The 26468-nt window shown below is 43.8% G+C and overlaps 1 protein-coding gene across 42 annotated transcripts in view; it reads right to left on the reverse strand.

The window, feature by feature from the left end:
- The window catches only part of LOC133419626 (ankyrin-3-like), a 209266-nt gene that overhangs the window by 93165 nt on the left and 89633 nt on the right, over positions 1–26468 (reverse strand). For all 42 annotated transcript variants that reach the window (XR_009770549.1, XM_061708909.1, XM_061708901.1 and 39 more), the window contains exons 2-4: positions 16055–16156; positions 7039–7137; positions 1206–1304 (exon numbers count right to left, since the gene is read on the reverse strand). Coding sequence is in view for 41 of the 42 variants with exons in the window: in XM_061708909.1 (XP_061564893.1) it covers positions 1206–1304; positions 7039–7137; positions 16055–16156 (300 nt within the window). In the remaining variant the exon portion in view is untranslated. The remainder of the gene's footprint in view (positions 1–1205; positions 1305–7038; positions 7138–16054; positions 16157–26468) is intronic.

Here is a 26468-nt window from a genome sequence, read left to right on the forward strand (position 1 = left end):
GAGGTAAACAACTCTATTCTCGTGCTTGACGGATATGAATAGGAATCAGAACCGTACAAGATGGGGGCAACTACATGCTGGAAATACTACAGACTGCATGGAGGGTGGTGTTTCCCGTCTGTCGAGACCAAAAACAAAAAAAAAACTCCAGATCTGTATTGAAAAATAGTTAATAAAATTAAAAAATCTTTGCAAATCTAGAATTTTCTTGAATACAGTACAACTGAGAGTCAAAGGTTTTATCCCCCAGGGAACCTTGGAGACTTCACCACTGTCTTCAACAACTATGTTGCACCATTTGCAAAGTAAAAGGAGGCACAATCTTGTAAAAAATATGGTCAGTGGTCCAAGAATTTGAAGAAAACTCCTGAGAAATGTCAAGAACAATCCTTGGATGCCTGGAAAGATGCTCATTCATGTCGATGGCTTGTTGTTTAATGGAAAACTGTTGTGAGTGCTCTTCATCGCAGTGGCCTCAGGGCTCCTAGTCCAAGAACAACTCAGGAATGACTTCACTACTGACATAGATCAATCTGTGAATAAATTAGTCACATAAACGGTATCCAAAGATCGAATTTCTGTTTATAAATGATTATGCTTTGATCAAATACGTCTGTTGCCATAAACACACCAGAGCGCTGCTGGAGTGCATTGCTGGCCCTCCTGGAGGAGAACAAGATTGGAAAACTGTGGAAGAGCAACGCTACAAGGCCACAAAGACCTCTTCCCATCTCAGCCACCTAATATCTGCAAGAAAACGACTTGCTCTCCCTTTCAGTTGTATGTACTATTCTCAATAAAGAGCCTCAGATCAGTAGAGGCGTTTGCATCAGCACTTATCCATCTTGTATGCTTCATCACGAGTGTGTAGAGGACTGTCCTATACCATTTTGTGAATGCTGCTCTCTAAAATATGCTTCAAATATAAAATCGAATGTGGCAGGAGAAAAAACTATCTACTAAAGATTCAACCTCATCAATTCTTCTCCTTCTGCCGAGCCTTTGACAGTGACATTCTTATGGTTGCCGTGGTGACAGATTCCCTGTGTGTGCTGACTGCTGGCTGTGGGCTCGGCCGTGCTGCAGAGCTGCTGACGCAGCACGCCGAGAGACAGAGACAAGGAGAGAGAGAGAGAGAGAGACCTGCATGGCTGCACACACTCACACACGGGTTCACACATGTCCTGCATGCGTGTGTGTTGTACCTGAGACTGTGCGTTGACGTTTGCACTGTTTGTGACGAGCTCCTTCACGACATCCGACTGCCCGGCGAGGGAAGCGATGTGGAGGGCGGTGTTTCCTTTCTGTCATCACACGACCAGATAAAGGAGGTTAGAAATGCTTAGAGAAGTGTGAGGGCAGGACAGTATTCCTGACGTGGGACTGCGGCTCATCTTCATCAGTCAAACAGGGCGAGTGTGTATTTGGAACTGGTGGAACTGCTCATTTCAGTATTATTTTTCTGAAATACACTGGCAGCAGTTGTGTCTGCCTCACTCCTCCGCACCACATTGGCCTACTCTCAGCATCACTGCTCCAAAAAAACTAAATATATACTTCCTACTAGTGTTGTCCCGATCGATCGGCATTTTCAAAACATCGGTATCGGCCAAAAAAGTATCGGGACATACCTAGTTATTAATGTTTTTAATATATACTGTATTAAATCATTTTATATATATAGTTTTATATATCGTTGCATTTAACGTCACTTCCGGCCGGCGGCTGGCGTCACTTCTGGCCGGAAGTAAGCAAAACTAACATGGTTTACATGTTTGAATTGTGAAATTTTATATACAGGACTGTCTCAGAAAATTTGAATATTGTGATAAAGTTCTTTATTTTCTGTAATGCAATTAAAAAAACAAAAATGTCATACATTCTGGATTCATTACAAATCAAGTGAAATATTGCAAGCCTTTTATTATTTTAATATTGCTGATTATGGCTTACAGTTTAAGATTAAGATTCCCAGAATATTCTAATTTTTTGAGATAGGATATTTGAGTTTTCTTAAGCTGTAAGCCATGATCAGCAATATTAAAATAATAAAAGGCTTGCAATATTTCAGTTGATTTGTAATGAATCCAGAGTGTATGACATTTTTGTTTTTGTAATTGCATTACAGAAAATCACAATATTCTAATTTTCTGAGACAGTCCTGTATGTTCATGTTCATTAAGCTGCTGCTATTCATTTTCCATTCAGAATGTTGCACTAAGGTTAAGCCAAAAAGTATTTTAATTTTCTTGTGTTTGTGAGTTTGACTGGATGTCATTCAACTACCTGAAGTTAAATTTATTTTTGTTATTACACTATTCTGCACTTTTTGTTTTAGTTTACAATTTCATGTTTTTACATTTTGTGGCACCAGTGCTGATAAGCTTTGTTGAAATATATGTCCATGTTGTTCTCCAATGGACAATAAAAGAAACTTGGGATAATTTGAGTTTTAATCCTCTTTTTTTTTTTTTTAATTCATTGCCAAAATGTATCTGATCGGGAATAAGTATCGGTAATGTATCAGGAGCAAAAAAAAGTGATCGGATCGGGAAAAATCGGGATCGGCAGATACTCAAACTCAAGTGATCGGGATCGGATTGGGAGCTAAAAAATCCTGATCGGGACAACCCTACTTCCTACTTCCTGTTACCTGCTTTAAGGCTCCAACTCTTGCAGCAGGTCTTTTCTTTAGCATTTATAAACCTTTTTCTTACTGTTGCATCATGTCATAACCGGTCAAAGGTGATCAAAGAGGGTCAGACTATAAAACCCTACGACGATACATCTAGCTGAATTTCTTCTTAAAGACATAGTCAAATAAAATAAAGATTTGAAACGAGAGCATCATACAAAACATGTTCAAAATACAGAACTTGAGTGTGTTTGTCTCCATATATATATATGAAAAAAAGAAAAAGCAAGACTAAACAGAGGATGGAGACAGAAGCACTAAAGAAAGTGACAGAGAGGAGCAGCAGGAGTGTGTGTGAGGCTGTATTAGCAGTGAGCCACTATGGGATGCACCTGCTGTGTGTATACCAGGGACAGAAAGCGGCAGCTGTTGCCATGTTGTCATTCATACTGCTACTAAAACCTCCACACACGCCCTCCTCCCTGGACCTGCGGCCAACTCCACCACATAGCAGAGACAGATCACATTTTTACGTAAACACGTGCGTGAATCAAGTGCATGCATGCTGCTATCCTGGACATAAATCAGAGGAGCTGCTCGGACGTCCACAGCAATCCCAAAACAGTAGTTGGAGGATAGCTGGAGATTTGAAAAGAGAAAGAAAAGAAAAAAGAAAGGAGTCTGGAAGAACATTTAAGGTTTCAGTATCAGTTTCACACTCTTCCCCTCTAGGAAACCTTTTCATCTACCTGAGGCTCTGATTTGAACATCAAATTAAAGATGAACCCACAGGACCATATAAATATCTGACAAAAATGAGGTCAAATGCAGGTTAAATCAGATTTTATGTCTCCTCAAAACATGACTCCTTTTTTTGTCCTGTAACTACAGTATAAGAACAATTATATATTTAACTATATGAAACGTCATCTTTCTCGTCCGATGCCCGTGTAATCATACCTTCAAACCAAAAACACAGGGTAGACACTTGAGAGGAGCAGCTGCACTGATTGACCTGGTGGATTTAACTGCTACTCTATTATTATAATAGCTGCAGAGGAAGTGGACAGAGGCGCAACGTTAGAATCCAAAACTTGAGGTGCTGCAGTAGCAGACAAATGAAAAATAATAATCCAGAAAGAAGGCAGAATGGAAGAATTTGGAGACTTTGGAGTCAAATGCCAACAGCATCCGGTGGCAGGGTACAGAGCAAAGAAAAGTGGGAAAAATATTGCCGTTGATATTATAGAGAGGTAATCACAAATGAGAGTCGAGCTATCGGAAAATGAAACCAGGTGCGGAACAAAAACTGCAACTTTTCAAAATAAAACAGGAAATAAAACTAACCAAGGTAAAAAAAAAAAATAATCGCTCCTCAGAACCTCGTAAGAGGTGCTCTCATTCAATAATGTCATTACTTAGTTGTGGTAATCTGGTGCGTTAAAGGAGCTTGATGCAGGATTTATGAAAAAAATGCGTATACGTTTTAAGTTTTCTAGTAATAATGTCAGATGAAGCGTTCCAAACCAAAAAGAATGAGCCCTCTAGCGTATCTCTCCGTTGCCTTGAACAGGCTGTGTGCTGCAAAATGCGCTGCAATTCCGGGCCCGAATTTCCCGCGCTGTCCTGCGGATGTGACGTCACATGACGCTGCATGCGCGTTCTCCCGTGCCGGCTTCGCTGTTGGCTGCAGTAACCCCGACGGTCGTCGTGGTGCTAATGAGTCTCATTTCTTATTCTTGCCTCAAGCTCCTTTAAGTACTACTGTGCATCTTTCCTTCATCCTCCTTGTCTGATCTCTGGTGATGGTTTCACCTCTGCTGGGGGAGCTGGATGCCCTCCTTCCTGGAGTGCCACGCTGAGTTTTTTGCTCTCGTATTAGCTGTTGTTTCTTTCGGCTTCCGTATGGTTCAAGTGAACAATTCAGATTTTTTTTTTTGCCCCAATTTGATTACACATGACCGATGTAGAGTAAAAGAGCACATGGGTTGGATCAGATCATCTCTCAGATCAGATCATTCATACAAGGAAACAAATCATCAACTATCCGAGTGCACTCATGACATTTTCTGTGTTAACGGGACTCATGTGTCCTTGAAAATGTGACAGTGGTGAATCATGCAACCGCAGTGAAGTGCCGTCGACCCATTTCTTCTCAACCTGAAATCACGACTAATCATTTGCTGACTTCCAAGACTGGATCAGAAAGCAGTGGCTTGAAAATACAGCTTATTTTTTTCTCCTTCCTTCTCTGTCTTCCTTTTTATGCATCAGCATCCAGTCTCATCTACTTCTGATTAACATCCTCTGATGTTAATCAGTGTTATATGCAGATATCGGATATGGGTTGATGTTTAAAGATCAAAAGAACTTGGGATGCAGGCAACACATCAGAAGTGGCCGTCAAAACCTGCACTGCAATGCAGTTTAAAATACAAAGTATCTTTCATATAAGGGAGTTTATTCTCTGCATGCATTTATTTAAAATACAACATTTTTTAAACCATTCTCTGGACCTGCTTCATCTTCACTGGGAGAGGAGCTGGACTCTCTGACAGCATGCGTCATATTTGGGATAAACAGGGGCTGATTTTTAACAAAAACCCAAACTATCATTTTTCTATGGCTGATTTCCATCTGGACATGAGACTTCAGCATATTTGAACCCAGACGTCCCCCCTACACTTGTGGGGCAGTCACTTCCCTGACACTGTCCAAGATTTACACTTGTTTAGATAATCTCTTGCACTTATTCTGTCATCACTTTCGTGGCTCTCCTAGTCACATCTGGCATGTAAGCTGCAGTTCTGTGATCTGCGATCAAGTGGACATTGTTTACGTGTGATAGGATGTTACAAGAGACGGCTGGAACGAAAGGACGATCTCTACCCTCGCTGGCGTTTACACTTCATATTAGAGAAGATCTCCGTCTTTGCCACCATACATGTACATCACATGATCATCCGTGCTCATTGGGCACAGACTCATGACTGGAAACAGAAAGTAGGTTGTCAAGAACAAGCGTGAACCCTCTCACTTCGGTAGCATGACGATTACTGATGAAGAAGTGATGACGGCCAGCTATTGGCTGAGCCGACTGTCAATCAAACTTATTAGAGATACATTTATTGCTTGATATAAGCTCTCCTGGCGTGGTTCACCCCCCCTCAGAGTTGTCATGGGTTTAAATATGTTTATATCTGCTCTTAAGTTGGACATTTTAACATGGAGGTGGAGGTTAACTGGCTTTTGCAGCCGGCGTCTAGCGGTCAGTCCAGGAATTGCAACGAGTGTCGGTTCCACATGGGCGTAAATGTGGAACTGAGATGGTCGGTGCTTGGTCAAGGGACAGTTCTGCACGGGTCCTGAAAATGGTCCACATTATGTGCAGCTTTCTATCTGTCTTCTGCGTCGAGCATAAATGGGTCCAGAATACTCCTCAAACCCTCTCCACCATGCGCTGGCCAGCCAAAGAAACAGCTTCAGTAACTTCAGTGACTTATTCCACCACAGAGCGTCACAGGAAATCCTCCTCACTTCATATACAATAACCAGCTAGATGTTATATTTTACATCTTGAGCGCTATGACGAAAGAATTTCCAACAAGGGATAAAGACAGTATATTCAATTCAATTCAATTCAATTCAATTCAATTCAATTCAATTCAATTCAATTCAATCCTGCTCAAATCAGGGGATTCTGGAGTGGACTCCAGCTGCCATCAGGTGGAAGGCGGGTTATATCCTGGCTGGGTCAGCAGCCCTTCACACGGCTTACACGGAGACACACAAACACTCAGATTTAGAATCAGAAACATCTAAACTGTGCAGAGAAAACCAGAGCTGCCAGACAACGCCCCTGCAGGAGAGAGTCTCCAAACAAGACATGGAAATGCCAAATTCTCTACACTGGCACTAAAATGGCTTGAAAATCTGCAAAAGTGCACATTTGTCAGTGATTTTCGGTTAGAAGGTCATAAAATGAGGTCAAGATTGACCTGATGTGAGCTACTGGACGACCCAGCCTCCATGTAGCAGATTATAATCAGGACCAACAAGGAAATGTAACAGCAGGATATCAGGATTTCATTATTTGGCCTCGTGATGGATACGTTTCCCGTGAGGTACTACATCACCGCTGGTTCCTGGGAGGCATTTTACTGCCTCGCGATTTACACGCACTTCCTCGGCAAGGTTATGTAGTGAAATACTGATGTCTACACGACAGGACAGACTTTTACAGGATCAGCCTCATCCTCTCCACCAGCACGCAGCCGTTCATCTCAACTGCTGTTTAAGCAATGTGACTTTGGGACGGTGCTGACTCAGCAGCCCGCGTGTGTGAATTCATGCGCGCGGCGCATGCATATGTGTGTGTTTATGACTGTGGGGGCGGTACACACCTTTGTAGATGCATCCACGTTGGCGCCCTGCTTGATGAGCTCCGCCACCACTTCCACATGGCCCTCCTTAGACGCCAGATGGAGAGCATTCAGGCCATTCTGGAGGAAGGACAAGAGCAGGAAGGAAGGAGTGAAGGAAAGAATGCAATGCAAAATGATTTGAAATAATTTAATTATGCAGAGCGATTTAGAGTCAATTTTATTTTCTTTCTTTTCTTTTGTATTACTGATAAACTGGGTTATCTTTTGGAAGGTACAGGAAAGGCAAAAATAAGCTTCGGCTTCAGCCTATTCCTTTTTCGGTTACACAGAGTTTGTGTGTTATTGTTTATTGTGTGAAACTGATTAGTCTAAATATGTATGATAACGTTTTGTCAGTTACATGCACACAAGTTAAGTTGCATATAATGTAATGTAACCGAAATAAAATATTCAATCATTCAAGAAACCAGGAAAAGGGTTGATGGCACGTCCTGCGTCATATTTGGGATAAACAGGGGCTGATTTCTACTTTAACAAAAACCCAAACTATCATTTTTCTATGGCTGATTTCCATCTGGACATGAGACTTTAGCAGATTTGAACCCAGACATCCCCCCTACACATGTGGGGGAGTCACTTCCCTGACACTGTCCAAGATTTACACTTGTTTAGATAATCTCTTGCATTTATTCTGTCATCACTTTCGTGGCTCTCCTAGTCACATCTGGCATGTAAGCTGCAGTTCTGTGACCTGCGATCAAGTGGACATTGTTTTTAGCCTTAATCCTTGAACTTTTATCTTTTTATAAATTTTATATATTTTATATTGTATGTCAGGGTGCATTGGTCTCCCAGTTTTTATCTTTTTGGTCTCCCAGTTTTTATTTGTTTATTAGGGCCCGAGCACCTTCAGAGCGAAGGCCCTATTGTATTTGCAGGAATTTTTATTATTATTAGGGCCCGAGCACTTGCAGTGCGAAGGCCCTATTGTATTTGCAGGAATTTTTATTATTATTATTATTTTTCTTCTGACAAAGTGATGGCCTTTTTGCCCCCCTTAACATGCCCAAAAAGTCACCAAATTTTGCACCCAAGTCAGGCCTGGCGAAAAATTTTATATTTAATGGTTTGCATTAATGGGCGTGGCAAAATGGCTCAACAGCGCCCCCTTGAAAACTTTGTGCCTCAAGCCCCACGATACGGTTTGACGTACATGCACGAAAATCGGTACACACCTGTATCATGGGACAACTTAAAGAAAAGTCTCTTGGCGTCATGCCCGAAACCGAACAGGAAGTCGGCCATTTTGAATTAATCGTGTCACTTTGGCGCAATTTATGCCATTCCTTCGAGAGTTAATTCAGCCCGAACCGTATCGTGAACCCAGATGTGTTATACATCAAAATGTGCGTCTCCATCCTGCGACTACACGCATTACTTTTCTCTTTCAAAAGTGTTACCGTGGCGACGCTAGACGCCAACAAGCGCACCCCCCCTTCATCTGATTGGTCCATATTTGATAGTTCCCCAAAAGGCACCAAATTTGGCATGCAAGCCAGGCCTGGCGATAAATTTGATATTTCATGGTTTGCATTAATGGGCGTGGCAAAATGGCTCAACAGCGCCCCCCGGAAAACTTTGTGCCTCAAGCCCCACAATACGGTTTGACGTACATGCACGAAAATCGCTACACACCTGTATCATGGCACAACTTAAAGAAAAGTCTCTTGGAGCCATGGCCGAAACCGAACAGGATGTCGGCCATTTTGAATAAATTGTGTCATTTTGGCGAAATTTATGGCATTCCTTTGGCAGTTAATTCAGCCCGAACCGTAACGTGCACCCAGGTGTGTTATACATCAAAATGTGCGTCTCCATCCTGCAACACCACGCATTACTTTTCTCTTTCAAAAGCGTTACCGTGGCGACGCTAGACGCCAACAAGTGCACCCCCCCTTCATCTGATTGGTCCATATTTGATAGTTCTCCAAAAGTCACCAAATTTTGCATGCAAGCCAGACTTGGCGATAAATTTGATATTTCATGGTTTGCATTAATGGGCGTGGCCTAACGGCTCAACAGCGCCCCCTAGAATACTTTTCTCTGCCATAACTTTTGAATGGTTTGACATAGGAAGTTGTGGGTGGTGTCATGGGACTCTGTAATGAGTCCTTAAGCTTCGTTGGCCTGAATTAGCCCCGCTCCTTCTTCTGATTGGTTGTCCCTTTTTTCTGCTATAACTTTTTAATTGTTTGACATAGGAAGTCGTGGGTGGTGTCATGGGACTCTGTAATGAGTTCTTAAGCTTCGTTGGCCTTAATTAGCCCCGCCCCTTCTTCTGATTGGTTGTCCCGATTTTCTGCTATAACTTTGGAATGGTTTGACATAGAGAGTCCCGCTTCCTGATTCAAACGTCTGCTGGCCCCGCCCCCCGACCAATCAGTGGCGAGTAGGGTGATGACGGCCCCGCCCCCCGACCAATCAGCTGTTGTAATGTGGTTACGTCAGAAATAGTCCCGTGCTCAGCCCGGTTAGAACCTCGGTAGAATGGTTACAGAAAAAGTAATAATATAAAATATAGTGTTTTACTAATATTTATACCTTACAAATATTTTAAAAATTAGGAATAAATGGTTCCAGATATTTTATCGCTATTTTGGTCTCTCATAACCTAGTAAGTCACAGCAGTATCTAAGCTGACATGTAGCTCAGCCAGATCATTGTGGTCTTTGATTCCTGAGGTTGAGAGTTCGAGCCTGGCTGAATTCTGAATTTTTTGTGAGCAATTTTGGTCACCAAAGTCACCAGATTTTGCATTCAAGCCAGGCCTGGTGATACATTTGATATTTCATGGTTTGCATTAATGGGCGTTGCCTAACGGCTCAACAGCGCCCCCTAGAATACTTTTCTCTGCCATAACTTTTGAATGGTTTGACATAAAGAGTCGTGGGTGGTGTCATGGGACTCGGTATTGAGTCCTTGACCTTCATTGGCCTGAATTAGCCCCGCCCCTTCTTCTGATTGGTTGTCCCGATTTTCTGCCATAACTTTTGAATGCTTTGACATACAGAGTCGTGGGTGGTGTCATCAGACTCTGTATGGAGTCCCTGACCTTCATTGGCCTGAATTAGCCCTGCCCCTTCTTCTGATTGGTGGTTCCTTTTTTCTGCTATAACTTTTGAATGGTTTGACATAGAGAGTCGTGGGTGGTGTCATTTCTGATATGCTTATGGGGGGCGGTGGACGTGAGTGCGAGGGCCCGTTCATCGCTGCTTGCAGCTTTAATTATTATTATTATTATTTTCCTGACAAAGTGAAGGCCTTTTTGCCCCCCTTAACATGCCCAAAAAGTCACCAAATTTTGCACCCTAGTCAGGCCTGGCGAAAAATTTGATATTTCATGGTTTGCATTAATGGGCGTGGCAAAATGGCTCAACAGCGCCCCCTTGAAAACTTTGTGCCTCAAGCCCCGCGATACGGTTTGACGTACATGCACGAAAATCGGTACACACCTGTATCATGGGACAACTTAAACAAAAGTCTCTTGGGGTCTTGCCCGAAACCGAACAGGATGTCGGCCATTTTGAATTAGTCGTGTCATTTTGGCGAAATTTATGCCATTCCTTCGAAAGTTAATTCAGCCCGAACCGTAACGTGCCCCCAGGTGTGTTATACATCAAAATGTGCGTCTCCATACTGCGACAACACGCATTACTTTTCTCTTTCAAAAGCGTTACCGTGGCGACGCTAGACGCCAAAAAGCGCGCCCACCCTTCATCTGATTGGTTCGACAGAAAAAACTTTGTGCCTCAAGCCCCATAATACGGTTTGACGTACATGAACGAAAATCGGTACACACCTGTATCATGTCGCAACTAAAAGAAAAGTCTCTTGGCGCCATGGCCGAAACCGAACAGGAAGTCGGCCATTTTGAACATTCTGAATTAATTGCGTAATTTTGGAGCAATATATGCCATTCCTTCGAGAGTTAATTCAGCCCGAACCGTATCGTGAACCCAGATGTGTTATACATCCAAATGTGCGTCTCCATCCTGCGACTACACGCATTACTTTTCTCTTTCGAAAGTGTTACCGTGGCGACGCTAGACGCCAACAAGTGCACCCCCCCTTCATCTGATTGGTCCATATTTGATAGTTCCCCAAAAGGCACCAAATTTGGCACGCAAGCCAGGCCTGGCGATAAATTTGATATTTCATGGTTTGCATTAATGGGCGTGGCAAAATGGCTCAACAGCGCCCCCCGGAAAACTTTGTGCCTCAAGCCCCACAATATGGTTTGACGTACATGCACGAAAATCGGTACACACCTGTATCATGGCACAACTTAAAGAAAAGTCTCTTGGAGCCATGGCCGAAACCGAACAGGATGTCGGCCATTTTGAATAAATTGTGTCATTTTGGCGAAATTTATGCCATTCCTTCGAGAATTAATTCAGCCCGAACCGTAACGTGAACACAGATGTGTTATACATCAAAATATGTGTCTCCATCCTGCGACTACACGCATTACTTTTCTCTTTCGAAAGTGTTACCGTGGCGACGCTAGACGCCAACAAGTGCACCCCCCCTTCATCTGATTGGTCCATATTTGATAGTTCTCCAAAAGTCACCAAATTTTGCATGCAAGACAGACTTGGCGATAAATTTGATATTTCATGGTTTGCATTAATGGGCGTGGCCTAACGGCTCAACAGCGCCCCCTAGAATACTTTTCTCTGCCCTAACTTTTGAATGGTTTGACATAGGAAGTCGTGGGTGGTGTCAGGGGACTCTGCAATGAGTCCTTGAGCTTCTTTGGCCTGAATTAGCCCCGCCCCTTCTTCTGATTGGTTGTCCCTTTTTTATAATAAAATCGCCACGAGCCGCCAGTCGCTCTCGCGCTGACTCCCGCTTCCTGATTCAAACGTCTGCCGGCCCCGCCCCCCGACCAATCGGTGGCGAATAGGGTGATGACGGCCCCGCCTCCCGACCAATCAGTGGCGCGGAGGGTGATGACGGCCCCGCCCCCCGACCAAATCGGTGGCGAGTAGGGTGATGACGGCCCCGCCCCCCGACCAATCAGTGGCGAGTAGGGTGATGACGGCCCCGCCCCCCGACCAATCAGCTCCCTGTAATGTGGTGACGTCAGAAATATTCCCAGCTCAGCCCGGTTACAACCTTGGCAGAATGGTTACAGAAAAAGTAATAATTAAAATAGTTGGGTTTTACTAATATTTATAACTTACAAATATTTAAAAAAATTAGAAAAAACAGCTCCAGACTCACATTACTAAATATCGATATGTTGGTCTCTCCTAAGTCAGTAGGTCAAATAGAAATGAGAAGCTGAGTCTTAGCTCAGCCAGAGCGTTCCCGTCTTTGGAGTCAGAGATCAGAGTTCGATTCCCGCAGTATCCAGACATTTTTGTCAACAATTTTTTTTTTTCTACATCAATATGTGCGTCCCTGTCCTGCAACGACGCACATTACTTTTCTCATTTAAAAGCGTTACCGCGGCAACGCTAGACACCAAAAAGTGCGCCCACCATTCATCTGATTGGTTCAGAGGGAATAAACTTTGAGCCTCAAGCCCCATAATACGGTTTGACGTACATGAACGAAAATCGGTACACACCTGTATCATGTCGCAACTTAAAGAAAAGTCTCTTGGCGCCATGGCCGAAATTGAAGGAAGTCGGCCATTTTGAATTAATTGTGTAATTATGGCGCAATTAATGCCATTCCTTCTGCAATTAATACGGCCCGAACCGTAACGTGCATCCAGGTGACTTATACCTCAAAATGTGCGTCTCCATCTTGCGACTACGCGCATTACTTTTCTCTTTCAAAAGTGTTACCGTGGCGATGCTAGACGCCAAAAAGCGTGCCCCCTTAATCTGATTGGTCCATATTTGATAGTTCTCCAAAAGTCACCAAATTTTGCATGCAAGCCAGGCCTGGTGATAAATTTGATATTTCATGGTTTGCATTAATGGGCGTGGCAAAATGGCTCAACAGCGCCCCCTTGAAAACTTTGTGCCTCAAGCCCCACAATGCGGTTTGTCGTACATGCACGAAAATCGGTACACACCTGTATCATGGCGCAACTTAAAGAAAAGTCTCTGGGCGTCATGTCGAGAAACCGAACAGGAAGTCGGCCATTTTGAATTAATCGTGTCATTTTGACGAAATGTATGCCTTCCTTCGGCAGTTAATACGGCCCGAACCGTAACCTGCACCCAGGTGTGTTATACATCAAAATGTGCGTCTCCATCCTCTGACACCACGCATTACTTTTCTCTTTCAAAAGCGTTACCGTGGCGACGCTAGACGCCAAAAAGCGCGCCCACCCTTCATCTGATTGGTTCAAACAGAAAAATCTTTGAGCCTCAAGCCCCATAATACGGTTTGATGTACATGAACGAAAATCGGTACACACCTGTATCATGTCGCAACTTAAAGAAAAGTCTCTTGGCGCCATGGCCGAAACCGAACAGGAAGTCGGCCATTTTGAACATTCTGAATTAATCGCGTAATTTTGGAGCAATATGAGCCATTCCCTCGAGAATTAATACAGCCCGAACCGTAATGTGCACCCAGGTGTGTTATACATCAAAATGTGCGTCTCCATCCTGCGACTACGTGCATTACTTTTCTCTTTCAAAAGTGTTACCGTGGCGACACTAGACGCCAAAAAGCGCGCCCCCCTTCATCTGATTGGTCCATATTTGATAGTTCCCCAAAAGTCACCATATTTTGCATGCAAGGCAGGCCTGGCGATAAATTTGATATTTCATGGTTTGTATGAATGGGCGTGGCAAAATGGATCAACAGCGCCCCCCGGAAAACTTTGTGCCTCAAGCCCCACAATACGGTTTGACGTACATGTACGAAAATCGGTACACATCTGTAACATGGCGCAACTTAAAGAAAAGTCTCTTGGCGCCATGGCCAAAACCGAACAGGAAGTCGGCCATTTTGAATTAATTGTGTAATTTTGGCGCAATTTATGCCATTCCTTCGGCAATTAATACGGTCCGAAACCGTAACGTGCACCCAGGTGTGTTATACATCAAAATGCGCGTCTCCATCCTGCGACTACGCGCATTACTTTTCTCTTTCAAAAGTGTTACCGTGGCGACGCTAGACGCCAAAAAGCGTGCCCCCCTTCATCTGATTGGTCCATATTTGATAGTTCTCCAAAAGTCCCCAAATTTTACATGCAAGCCAGGCCTGGCGATAAATTTGATATTTCATGGTTTGCATTAATGGGCGTGTCCTAACGGCTCAACAGCGCCACCTAGAATACTTTTCTCTGCCATAACTTTTGAAAGGTTTGACATAGAGAGTTATGGGTGGTGTCATGGGACTCGGTATTGAGTCCTTGACCATAATTGGGGAAAATTAGCCCCGCCCCTTCTTCTGATTGGTTGTCCCGATTTCTGCTATAACTTTTGAATGGTTTGACATAGAGAGTTGTGGCTGGTGTCATCGGACTCTGTATTGAGTCCTTGAGCTTCATTGGCCTTAATTAGCCCCGCCCCTTCTTCTGATTGGTTGTCCCTTTTTTCTGCTATATCTTTTGAATGGTTTGACATAGGAAGTCGTGGGTGGTGTCATTTCTGATATGCTTATGGGGGCGGTGGCCGTGAGTGCGAGGGCCCGTTCATCGCTGCTTGCAGCTTTAATTATGCTTATTTTTCAATCAAAATGTCAAAGCACCTTGTATTTCATGTACCTGGACGAAAGGTGCTATATAAATAAAATTTGATTGATTGATTGATTGATACGTGTGACATGATGTTACAGGAGACGGCTGGAACGAAAGGACGATCTCTACCCTCGCTGGCGTTTACACTTCATATTAGAGAAAATCTCCGTCTTTGCCACCATACATGTACATCACATGATCATCCGTGCTCATTGGGCACAGACTCATGACTGGAAACAGAAAGTAGGTTGTCAAGAACAAGCATGAACCCTCTCACTTCGGTAGCATGACGATTACTGATGAAGAAGTGATGACTGCCAGCTATTGGCTGAGCCGACTGTCAATCAAACCTATTAGAGATACATTTATTGCTTGATATAAGCTCTCCTGGCGTGGTTCACCCCCCCTCAGAGTTGTCATGGGTTTAAATATGTTTATATCTGCTCTTAAGTTGGACATTTTAACATGGAAGTGGAGGTTAACTAGCTTTTGCAGCCGGCGTCTAGAGGTCAGTCCAGGAACTGCAACGAGTGTCGGTTCCACATGGGCGTAAATGTGGAACTGAGATGGTCGGTGCTTGGTCAAGGGACGGATCTGCACGGGTCGTGAGAATGGTCCACATTATGTGCATAGACAACGCAGGAGACGGACAAAGGGGTCGGATCAGCTTTCTATCTGTCTTCTGCGTCGAGCATAAATGGGCCTTTAGCCGAAAAGAACAATAAACGAGATTTTAGTTGGACGATTTGAGCTAGTTTGGGATAAACTGTAGAGTGTTTTTGACGTGATAAAGGAAAATGATTACCCAGTGGAAAAACAGTTTTAATCATTTCTGAATATGACGTATAGACTGTGCAAAAGTAGACGCACAAAAAACGATCCTTTCATTTCTGTTACTTGCTGACAAAGAAAAAATACTGAATATTTCCAAATTTTTTCTTTCACAGCAATAACTTAAAGTATCTTAGTAGACAAACTAGTCACAAAAGGCCACTGGTGGATGCAGCTAAAGCGATTTTACATGAACAGCACCAGGGGTGGGCAAGGTAAGTCTGCAGAAGTGTGTCATTCCTCGCCACAACAGCCGTCATTTTGCAGTGTGTTCACACTTGTCCTCTTAGCTTACCGAGGCAGGAAGGAATTATTATGAATGCTAAAGATTTTAGTAGAAGTCTTTGCTATTTTGAAATGTTTTTGCTTGAAGTTCGGAGCGTGGATCCATTTTCAGAGATATGGACAAAATGCTAATGTCAAAGTGCTAGTGTGCTCAAAGCGGGGATGTTGTTGGATCACTTTTGGATTGAAATGCACAATGAGCTTTACCTGATTACAGATATTTATGTCCACTCCGTTCTTCAGGTAGTCCAAAGCTTTCTCCAGATTTCCGGCTCGAGCTGCTCGCAGGTAAGAGGCGTTCACATCCGTCTGAAGGAGAACAGACACATGAGGAGGATAGTTAATCGTTTCAGTTTCACTTAGGGCTGGGCGATATGGACCAAAAGTCATATCTCGATATTTTCTAGCTAAATGGCGATACTCGATATATATCTCGATATTTTTTCTGTGCCATAATTGGGGTTTCCCCCAAAGAATTATAGCATCAGTTTTAATACAAAGCCTTGTGCCAAATGTCACACAGGTTCCTTTATTAACAGAGGTCTGCACAATATCAAAATGTATAAAACAAATGAAATAAAAATAAACTTCCTGCATATATAGAATAAAAATGCTTCTTGAATAAAATAAAACAAATATCCCTTTCCTGCATAACAATTAAATTAAAATACACTGTGCAATTAATACAATGTAGACAGTAACAGGCAGACTTTTCCACTGAGGTTGACAGTTGTGCAAATAACAAAACATTTGTGCAAATCTCAAATAAAACATTCAAGTCCATTTGTCACAAAATAAGCTATATCAAAATCATTAAAAAAAATGTAAAAAAAAAAAAAAATTTTTTTTTTTTTTTTTTAAATCGATATAAACGATATTGTCTCGTACCATATCGCGTTTGAAAATATATCGATATATATTAAAATCTCGATATATCGCCCAGCCCTAGTTTCACTCATCAAACATGAACATAGAAAACACAAAAATAGTATATTGTTAAACGGAAAGCAAGGCACAATTAAAGCTGCAAGCAGCGATGAACGGGCCCTCGCACTCACGGCCACCGCCCCCATAAGCATATCAGAAATGACACCACCCACGACTTCCTATGTCAAACCATTCAAAAGTTATAGCAGAAAAAAGGGACAACCAATCAGAAGAAGGGGCGGGGCTAATTAAGGCCAACGAAGCTTAAGGACTCATTACTGAGTCCCATGACACCACCCACAACTTCCTATGTCAAACCATTCAAAAGTTATGGCAGAGAAAAGTATTCTAGGGGGCGCTGTTGAGCCGTTAGGCCACGCCCATTAATGCAAACCATGAAATATCAAATGTATCGCCAAGTCTGACTTGCATGCAAAATTTTATGACTTTTGGAGAACTATCAAATATGGACCAATCAGATGAAGGGGACGAGCGCTTTTTCACGTCTAGCGTCGCCACGGTAACACTTTTGAAAGAGAAAAGTAATGTGAGTCGTCGCAGGAAAGAGACGCACATCTTGATGTAAAAAAAACACAAAATTTGCTTACAAAATTTTCAGCATCCTGCCAGGCTCGAACTCCCAACCACCTGCACCAAAGACCGCAATGATCTGGTTGAGCTATATCTCAGCTGATACCTCTCTTTGACTTACTGGGTTAGGACAGACCAAGATAGCGATATTATGTCTGGAATCTTTTTTTCCTAATTTTTTAAATATTTGTAAGGTATAAATATTAGTAAAACACTACTATTTTATTATTACTTTTTCTGTAACCATTCAACCGAGGTTCTAACCGGGCTGAGCACGGGACTGTTTCTAACGTCACCACATTACAACAGCTGATTGGTTCTGGGGGCGGGGCCGTCATCACCCTACTCGCCACTGATTGGTCGGGGGGCGGGGCCGTCATCACCCTACTCGCCACTGATTGGTCGGGGGGCGGGGCCGGCAGACGTTTGAATCAGGAAGCGGGAGTCAAACCATTAAAAAGTTATAGCAGAAAAAAGGGACAACCAATCAGAAGAAGGGGCGGGGCTAATTCAGGCCAACGAAGCTTAAGGACTCATTACTGAGTCCCATGACACCACCCACAACTTCCTATGTCAAACCATTCAAAAGTTATGGCAGATAAAAGTATTCTAGGGGGCGCTGTTGAGCCGTTAGGCCACGCCCATTAATGCAAACCATGAAATATCAAATGTATCGCCAAGTCTGACTTGCATGCAAAATTTGATTACTTTTGGAGAACTATCGAATATGGACCAATCAGATGAAGGGGGGGCGCGCCTTTTGGCGTCTAGCGTCGCCACGGTAACACTTTTGAAAGAGAAAAGTAATGCGTGTAGTCCCAGGATGGAGACGCACATTTTGATGTATAACACACCTGGGTGCACATTACGGTTCGGGCCGTATTAATTGCCGAAGGAATGGCATAAATTGCGCCAAAATTACACAATTAATTCAAAATGGCCGACTTCCTGTTCGGTTTCGGTCATGGCTCCAAGAGACTTTTCTTGAAGTTGTGCCATGATACAGGTGTGTAGCGATTTTCGTGCATGTACGTCAAACCGTATCGTGGGGCTTGAGGCACAAAGTTTTCCGGGGGGCGCTGTTGAGCCATTTTGCCACGCCCATTAATGTAAACCATAAAATATCAAATTTACCGCCAGGCCTGGCTTGCATGCCAAATTTGGTGCCTTTTGGGGAACTATCAAATATGGACCAATCAGATGAAGCGGGGGTGCGCTTGTGGGCGTCTAGCGTCGCCACGGTAACACTTTTGAAAGAGAAAAGTAATGCGTGTAGTCGCAGGATGGAGACGCACATTTTGATGTATAACACATCTGGGTGCACGATACGGTTCGGGCCGTATTAATTCTCGAAGGAATGGCATATATTGCTCCAAAATTACGCGATTAATTCAGAATGTTCAAAATGGCCGACTTCCTGTTCGGTTTCGGCCATGGCGCCAAGAGACTTTTCTTTAAGTTGCGACATGATACAGGTGTGTACCGATTTTTGTTCATGTACTTCAAAGCGTATTATGGGGCTTGAGGCGCAAAGTTTTTTCAGTCTGAACCAATCAGATGAAGGGTGGGCGCGCTTTTTGTCGTCTAGCGTCGCCACGGTAACGCTTTTGAAAGAGAAAAGTAATGCGTGGTGTCGGAGGATGGAGACGCACATTTTGATGTATAACACACTTGGGGGCACGTTACGGTTCGGGCCGTATTAACTGCCAAAGGAAGGGCATAAATTGCGCCAAAATTACACAATTAATTCAAAATGGCCGACTTCCTGTTCGGTTTCGGGCATGGCTCCAAGAGACTTTTCTTGAAGTTGTGCCATGATACAGGTGTGTAGCGATTTTCGTGCATGTACGTCAAACCGTATCGTGGGGCTTGAGGCACAAAGTTTTCAAGGGGGCGCTGTTGAGCCATTTTGCCACGCCCATTAATGCAAACCATTAAATATCAAATTTTTCGCCAGGCCTGCCTTGCATGCAAAATTTGGTGACTTTTTGGGCACGTTTAGGGGGGCAAAAAGGCCCTCCTTTCGTCAGAAAAATAATAATAATAATAATTAAAGCTGCAAGCAGCGATGAACGGGCCCTCGCACTCACGTCCACCGCCCCCCATAAGCATATCAGAAATGACACCACCCACGACTCTCTATGTCAACCCATTCAAAAGTTATAGCAGAAAAAAGGAACAACCAATCAGAGGAAGGGGCGGGGCTAATTAAGGCCAACGAAGCTTAAGGACTCATTACAGAGTCCCATGACACCACCCACAACTTCCTATGTCAAACCATTCAAAAGTTATGGCAGATAAAAGTATTCTAGGGGGCGCTGTTGAGCCGTTAGGCCACGCCCATTAATGCAAACCATGAAATATCAAATTTATCGCCAAGTCTGTCTTGCATGCAAAATTTGGTGACTTTTGGAGAACTATCAAATATGGACCAATCAGATTTCAAAATGGCCGACTTCCTGTTCGGTTTCGGCCATGGCTCCAAGAGACTTTTCTTTAAGTTGTGCCATGATACAGGTGTGTAGCGATTTTCGTGCATGTACGTCAAACCGTATTGTGGGGCTTGAGGCACAAAGTTTTCCGGGGGGCGCTGTTGAGCCATTTTGCCACGCCCATTAATGCAAACCATGAAATATCAAATTTATCGCCAGGCCTGGCTTGCATGCCAAATTTGGTGCCTTTTGGGGAACTATCAAATATGGACCAATCAGATGAAGGGGGGGTGCGCTTGTTGGCGTCTAGCGTCGCCACGGTAACACTTTTGAAAGAGAAAAGTAATGCGTGTAGTCGCAGGATGGAGACGCACATTTTGATGTATAACACATCTGGGTTCAAGATACGGTTCGGGCCGTATTAATTCTCGAAGGAATGGCATATATTGCTCCAAAATTACGCGATTAATTCAGAATGTTCAAAATGGCCGACTTCCTGTTCTGTTTCGGCCATGGCGCCAAGAGACTTTTCTTTAAGTAGTGACAGGATACAGGTGTGTAGCGATTTTCGTTCATGTACGTCAAACCGTATTGTGGGGCTTGAGGCGCAAAGTTTTTTCTGTCTGAACCAATCAGATGAAGGGTGGGCGCGCTTTTCGGCGTCTAGCGTCGCCACGGTAACGCTTTTGAAAGAGAAAAGTAATGCGTGGTGTCGGAGGATGGAGACGCACATTTTGATGTATAACACACCTGGGTGCACGTTACGGTTCGGGCCGTATTAACTGCCGAAGGAAGGCATACATTTTGCCAAAGTGACACTATTAATTCAAAATGGCCGACTTCCTGTTCGGTTTCTCGACTTGACGCCCAGAGACTTTTCTTTAAGTTGGGCCATGATACAGGTGTGTACCGATTTTCGTGCATGTACGTCAAAACGTATCGTGGGGCTTGAGGCACAAAGTTTTCAAGGGGGCGCTGTTGAGCCATTTTGCCACGCCCATTAATGCAAAACATTAAATATAAAATTTTTCGCCAGGCCGGACTTGCATGCAAAATTTGGTGACTTTTTGGGCACGTTTAGGGGGGCAAAAAGGCCCTCCTTTCGTCAGAAAAATAATAATAATAATAATAATAACGCGAAGAATTCCTACAGATACAATAGGGCCTTCGCACTGAAGGTGCTCGGGCCCTAATTAAAGCTGCAAGCAGCGATGAACGGGCCCTCGCACTCACGGCCACCGCCCCCCATAAGTATCAGAAATGACACCACCCACGACTTCCTATGTCAAACCATTGAAAAGTTATAGCAGAAAAAAGGGACAACCAATCAGAAGAACGGGCGGGGCTAATTCAGGCCAATGAAGGTCAAGGACTCCATACAGAGTCTGATGACACCACCCACGACTCTCCATGTCAAACCATTCAAAAGTTATAGCAGGAAATAGGGACAACCAATCAAAAGAAGGGGCGGGGCTAATTTTCACCAATTATGGTCAAGGACTCAATACCGAGTCCCATGACACCACCCATGACTCTTTATGTCAAACCATTCAAAAGTTATGGCAGAGAAAAGTTTTCCGGGGGGTGCTGTTGAGCCATTTTGCCACGCCCATTAATGCAAACCATGAAATATCAAATTTATCACCAGGCCTGGCTTGCATGCAAAATTTGGTGACTTTTGGAGAACTATCAAATATGGACCAATCAGATTAAGGGGGCACGCTTTTTGGCGTCTAGCATCGCCACGGTAACACTTTTGAAAGAGAAAAGTAATGCGCGTAGTCGCAAGATGGAGACGCACATTTTGAGGTATAAGTCACCTAGATGCACGTTACGGTTCGGGCCGTATTAATTGCCGAAGGAATGGCATTAATTGCGCCAAAATTACACAATTAATTCAAAATGGCCGACTTCCTGTTCAATTTCGGCCATGGCGCCAAGAGACTTTTCTTTAAGTTGCGACATGATACAGGTGTGTACCGATTTTCGTTCATGTACGTCAAACCGTATTATGGGGCTTGAGGCTCAAAGTTTTTTCCCTCTGAACCAATCAGATGAAGGGTGGGCGCACTTTTTGGTGTCTAGCGTTGCCGCGGTAACGCTTTTAAATGAGAAAAGTAATGTGCGTCATTGCAGGACAGGGACGCACATATTGATGTAGAAAAAAAAAAAATTGCTGACAAAAAAGTCTGGATACTGCGGGAATCGAACTCTGATCTCTGACTCCAAAGACAGGAACGCTCTGGCTGAGCTAAGACTCAGCTTCTCAATTCTATTTGACCCACTGACTTAGCAGAGACCAACATATCGATATTTAGTAATGTAACTCTGGAGCTGTTTTTTCTAATTTTTTTAAATATTTGTAAGTTATAAATATTAGTAAAACCCTACTATTTTAATTATTACTTTTTCTGTAACCATTCTGCCAAGGTTGTAACCGGGCTGAGCTGGGAATATTTCTGACGTCACCACATTACAGGGAGCTGATTGGTCGGGGGGCGGGGCCGTCATCACCCTACTCGCCACTGATTGGTCGGGGGGCGGGGCCGTCATCACCCTACTCGCCACCGATTGGTCGGGGGGCGGGGCCGTCATCACCCTACTCGCCACCGATTGGTCGGGGGGCGGGGCCGTCATCACCCTATTCGCCACCGATTGGTCGGGGGGCGGGGCCGGCAGACGTTTGAATCAGGAAGCGGGAGTCAGCGCTAGAGCGACTGGCGGCTCGTGGCGATTTTATTATAAAAAAGGGACAACCAATCAGAAGAAGGGGCGGGGCTAATTCAGGCCAAAGAAGCTCAAGGACTCATTGCAGAGTCCCTTGACACCACCTACGACTTCCTATGTCAAACCATTCAAAGTTTATAGCAGAAAAAAGGGACAACCAATCAGAAGAAGGGGCGGGGCTAATTCAGGCCAATGAAGGTCAAGGACTCCATACAGAATCTGATGACACCACCCACGACTCTCTATGTCAAACCATTCAAAAGTTATGGCAGAGAAAAGTATTCAAGGTGGCGCTGTTGAGCCGTTAGGCCACGCCCATTAATGCAAACCATGAAATATAAAATTTATCACCAGGCCTGGCTTGCATGCAAAATTTGGTGACTTTTGGAGAACTATCAAATATGGACCAATCACATGAAGGGGGGGCGCGCCTTTTGGCGTCTAGCGTCGCCACGGTAACACTTTTGAAAGAGAAAAGTAATGCGTGGTGTCGCAGGATGTAGACGCACATTTTGATGTATAACACACCTGGGTGCACGATACGGTTCGGGCTGAATTAACTCTCGAAGGAATGGCATAAATTTCGCCAAAATGACACAATTTATTCAAAATGGCCGACATCCTGTTCGGTTTTGGACATGGCTCCAAGAGACTTTTCTTTAAGTTGTGCCATGATACAGGTGTGTAGCGATTTTCGTGCATGTACGTCAAACCGTATTGTGGGGCTTGAGGCACAAAGTTTTCCGGGGGGCGCTGTTGAGCCATTTTGCCACGCCCATTAATGCAAACCATGAAATATCAAATTTATCACCAGGCCTGGCTTGCATGCCAAATTTGGTGCCTTTTGGGGAACTATCAAATATGGACCAATCAGATGAAGGGGGGGTGCGCTTGTTGGCGTCTAGCGTCGCCACGGTAACACTTTCGAAAGAGAAAAGTAATGCGTGTAGTCGCAGGATGGAGACGCACATTTTGATGTATAACACATCTGGGTTCACGATACGGTTCGGGCTGAATTAACTCTCGAAGAATGGCATATATTGCTCCAAAATTACGCAATTAATTCAGAATGTTCAAAATGGCCGACTTCCTGTTCGATTTCGGCCATGGCGCCAAGAGACTTTTCTTTTAGTTGCGACATGATACAGGAGTGTACCAATTTTCGTTCATGTACGTCAAACCGTATTATGGGGCTTGAGGCGCAAAGTTTTTTCTGTCTGAACCAACCAGATGAAGGGTGGGCGCGCTTTTTGGCGTCTAGCGTCGCCACGGTAACGCTTTTGAAAGAGAAAAGTAATGCGTGTGGTCGCAGGAGGGAGACGCACATTTTGATGTATAATACACCTGGGTGCACGTTACGGTTCGGGCTGAATTAACTGCCGAAGGAATGGCATAAATTGCGCCAAAGTGACACGATTAATTCAAAATGGCCGACTTCCTGTTCGGTTTCGGGCATGACGGCAAGAGACTTTTCTTTAAGTTGTCCCATGATACAGGTGTGTACCGATTTTCGTGCATGTACGTCAAACCGTATCGTGGGGCTTGAGGCACAAAGTTTTCAAGGGGGCGCTGTTGAGCCATTTTGCCACGCCCATTAATGCAAACCATTAAATATCAAATTTTTCGCCAGGCCTGACTTGGGTGCAAAATTTGGTGACTTTTTGGGCATGTTAAGGGGGGCAAAAAGGCCATCACTTTGTCAGAAGAAAAATAATAATAATATTAATAATAATAAAAATTCCTGCAAATACAATAGGGCCTTCGCACTGCAAGTGCTCGGGCCCTAATAACTAGAAAATTTCTGGAAATTTTGATATGGGCATGCCCTACCGCCCATTCGAGCCCTCTCGCTGCTCTGGTTTGGGGCTGCAGTGTTTGTGTTCGGGGCGGTTTTATGTCAGTTTGAGGTGTTTACGGTTGTATTTCATTCATTCCTGTGCTCCCAATAGCTATTAATGGGGCGCGCTTTTTGCCGTCTAGCGTCCCCACGGTAACGCTTTTGACTGAGAAAAGCAATGCCCATCGAGGCACGATGGAGACGCATCCAACGATGTATGCCATGCATGGGTGCACGTTCCGGTTCAGGCTACGTTAACGGATAGGTTTTTTTTCCACCATGGTTTAAAAAAACCCATCCGAATGAATGGGGCCATTTGGCATGGATTTTACATTAAACTTTCCTTAAATCACAGCTTCATGAAATTTTAATACGTTGAAGGTCACAGCGTGCCGAGTCAGGGAACATTTGTATGATGTCTCTACGATAATCTGTTGCCTAGCAACAAGCGTCCAAAGTCAAACGGAAATTTAAAAAAAAATGAAAGGTCAATATCACAAAAACTTAAAAAAATGGCATAATGAGGTTCTAGGCTCCGTTAGTGCCAATCGGGCCGAGTGTTTGAAAGTTTGAACTATGTCTCTACGATAAAGTCCGGCCGAGCAATAAGCGTCTGAATTTTCGCCTTTTTTTTGGCTTTTTGGCATCTAGCGTTGCCACGGTAGCACTTTTGACTGAAAAAAGTAATGCCCATCGAGGCACGATGGAGACGCATCCAACGATATATGCCATGCATGGGTGCACGTTGCGGTCCGAGCAGTATTAACAGATTGTTTATTCACATGCTCTCCCATACAAATGCATAGGTTTTTGTTGCCATGGTAACAAGCCCCATAGGATAGAATGGGACAATTTGGCTTTAATATCTCAAAAGCTGTAAACGAGAGCGTAATGACACCTCAGTATGTTGTAGTCCACATCAACCTGAGTCTTTTAACGTTGGAACAAAGTCTCTGCGATACTGCGTTGCCGCGCAACAAGCATCCGAAGTTCCGTTAGCATCAAAATGAACAATGTGGAATATCTCAAAAACCGTAATAGCAAGCATGACGAGACTAAAATATGTTGCAGTACAAAGCGTCCCGGGTTTGTCAATGTTGTAATGATGTCTGTACGATAAACCGTTGCCTAGCAACAAGCGTCCAAAATAAAATAGATTTTTTTTTTAAATTGAAAGTTAAATATCGCAAAAACCGTGATAAGTAGCATGATGAAGTTTTATGGTCCTTTAGTGACTATCGGGCCAAGTGTTTGAAAGTTTGAACGATGTCTCCACGATAAAGTTCGGCCGAGCAATAAGCGTGGGAATTTTCGCCTTTTTTTTTGCTTTTTGGCAACTAGCGTTGCCACGGTAACCCCTATTACGGAGAAAAGTAATGCCCATCAAATCACGATGGAGACGCATCCAACGATGTATGCCAAGCATGGGTGCACGTTGCGGTTCGGGCCGTATTAACGGACGAAAAAAAGTGCGGAATAAGAATAATAATAACTAGAAAATTTCATGAAATTTTGATATGGGCATGCCCTACCGCCCATTCGACCCCTCTCGCTGCTTTGGTTTGGGGCTGTAGCGGTTGTGTTTGGGGTGGTTCTATGTCAGTTTGAGGTGTTTTTACGCTTGTATTTCATTCATTCCTGTGCTCCCAATAGTTATTAATGGGGCGCGCTTTTTGGCATCTAGCGTTGCCACGGTAACGCTTTTGACTGAGAATAGTAATGCCTATTGAGGCAAGATGGAGACGCATCTAACGATGTATGCCATGCATGGGTGCATGTTCCGGTTCAGGCTACGTTAACGGATAGGTTTTTTTTTCACCATGGTAAAAAACCCCATCCGAATGAATGGGGCCATTTGGCCTGGATTTTGACATAAAATTTCCTTAAATCCCAGCTTCATGAAATTTGAGTATGTTGAAGTCCACAGCGTGCCGAGTCGGGAAACATTTGTACGATGTCTCTACGATAACCTGTTGCCTAGCAACAAGCGTCCAAATTCAAACGTAAAAAAAAAAAAAAATGAAACGTCACTATCACAAAAACTGTAATAACTGGAAGAATGAGGTTGTACTGTCCTTTAGTGCCAATCGGGCCGAGTGTTTGAAAG

Source organism: Cololabis saira, chromosome 19, assembly GCF_033807715.1.
Source record: "Cololabis saira isolate AMF1-May2022 chromosome 19, fColSai1.1, whole genome shotgun sequence".
In the NCBI taxonomy this organism is placed as follows: domain Eukaryota; kingdom Metazoa; phylum Chordata; class Actinopteri; order Beloniformes; family Belonidae; genus Cololabis; species Cololabis saira.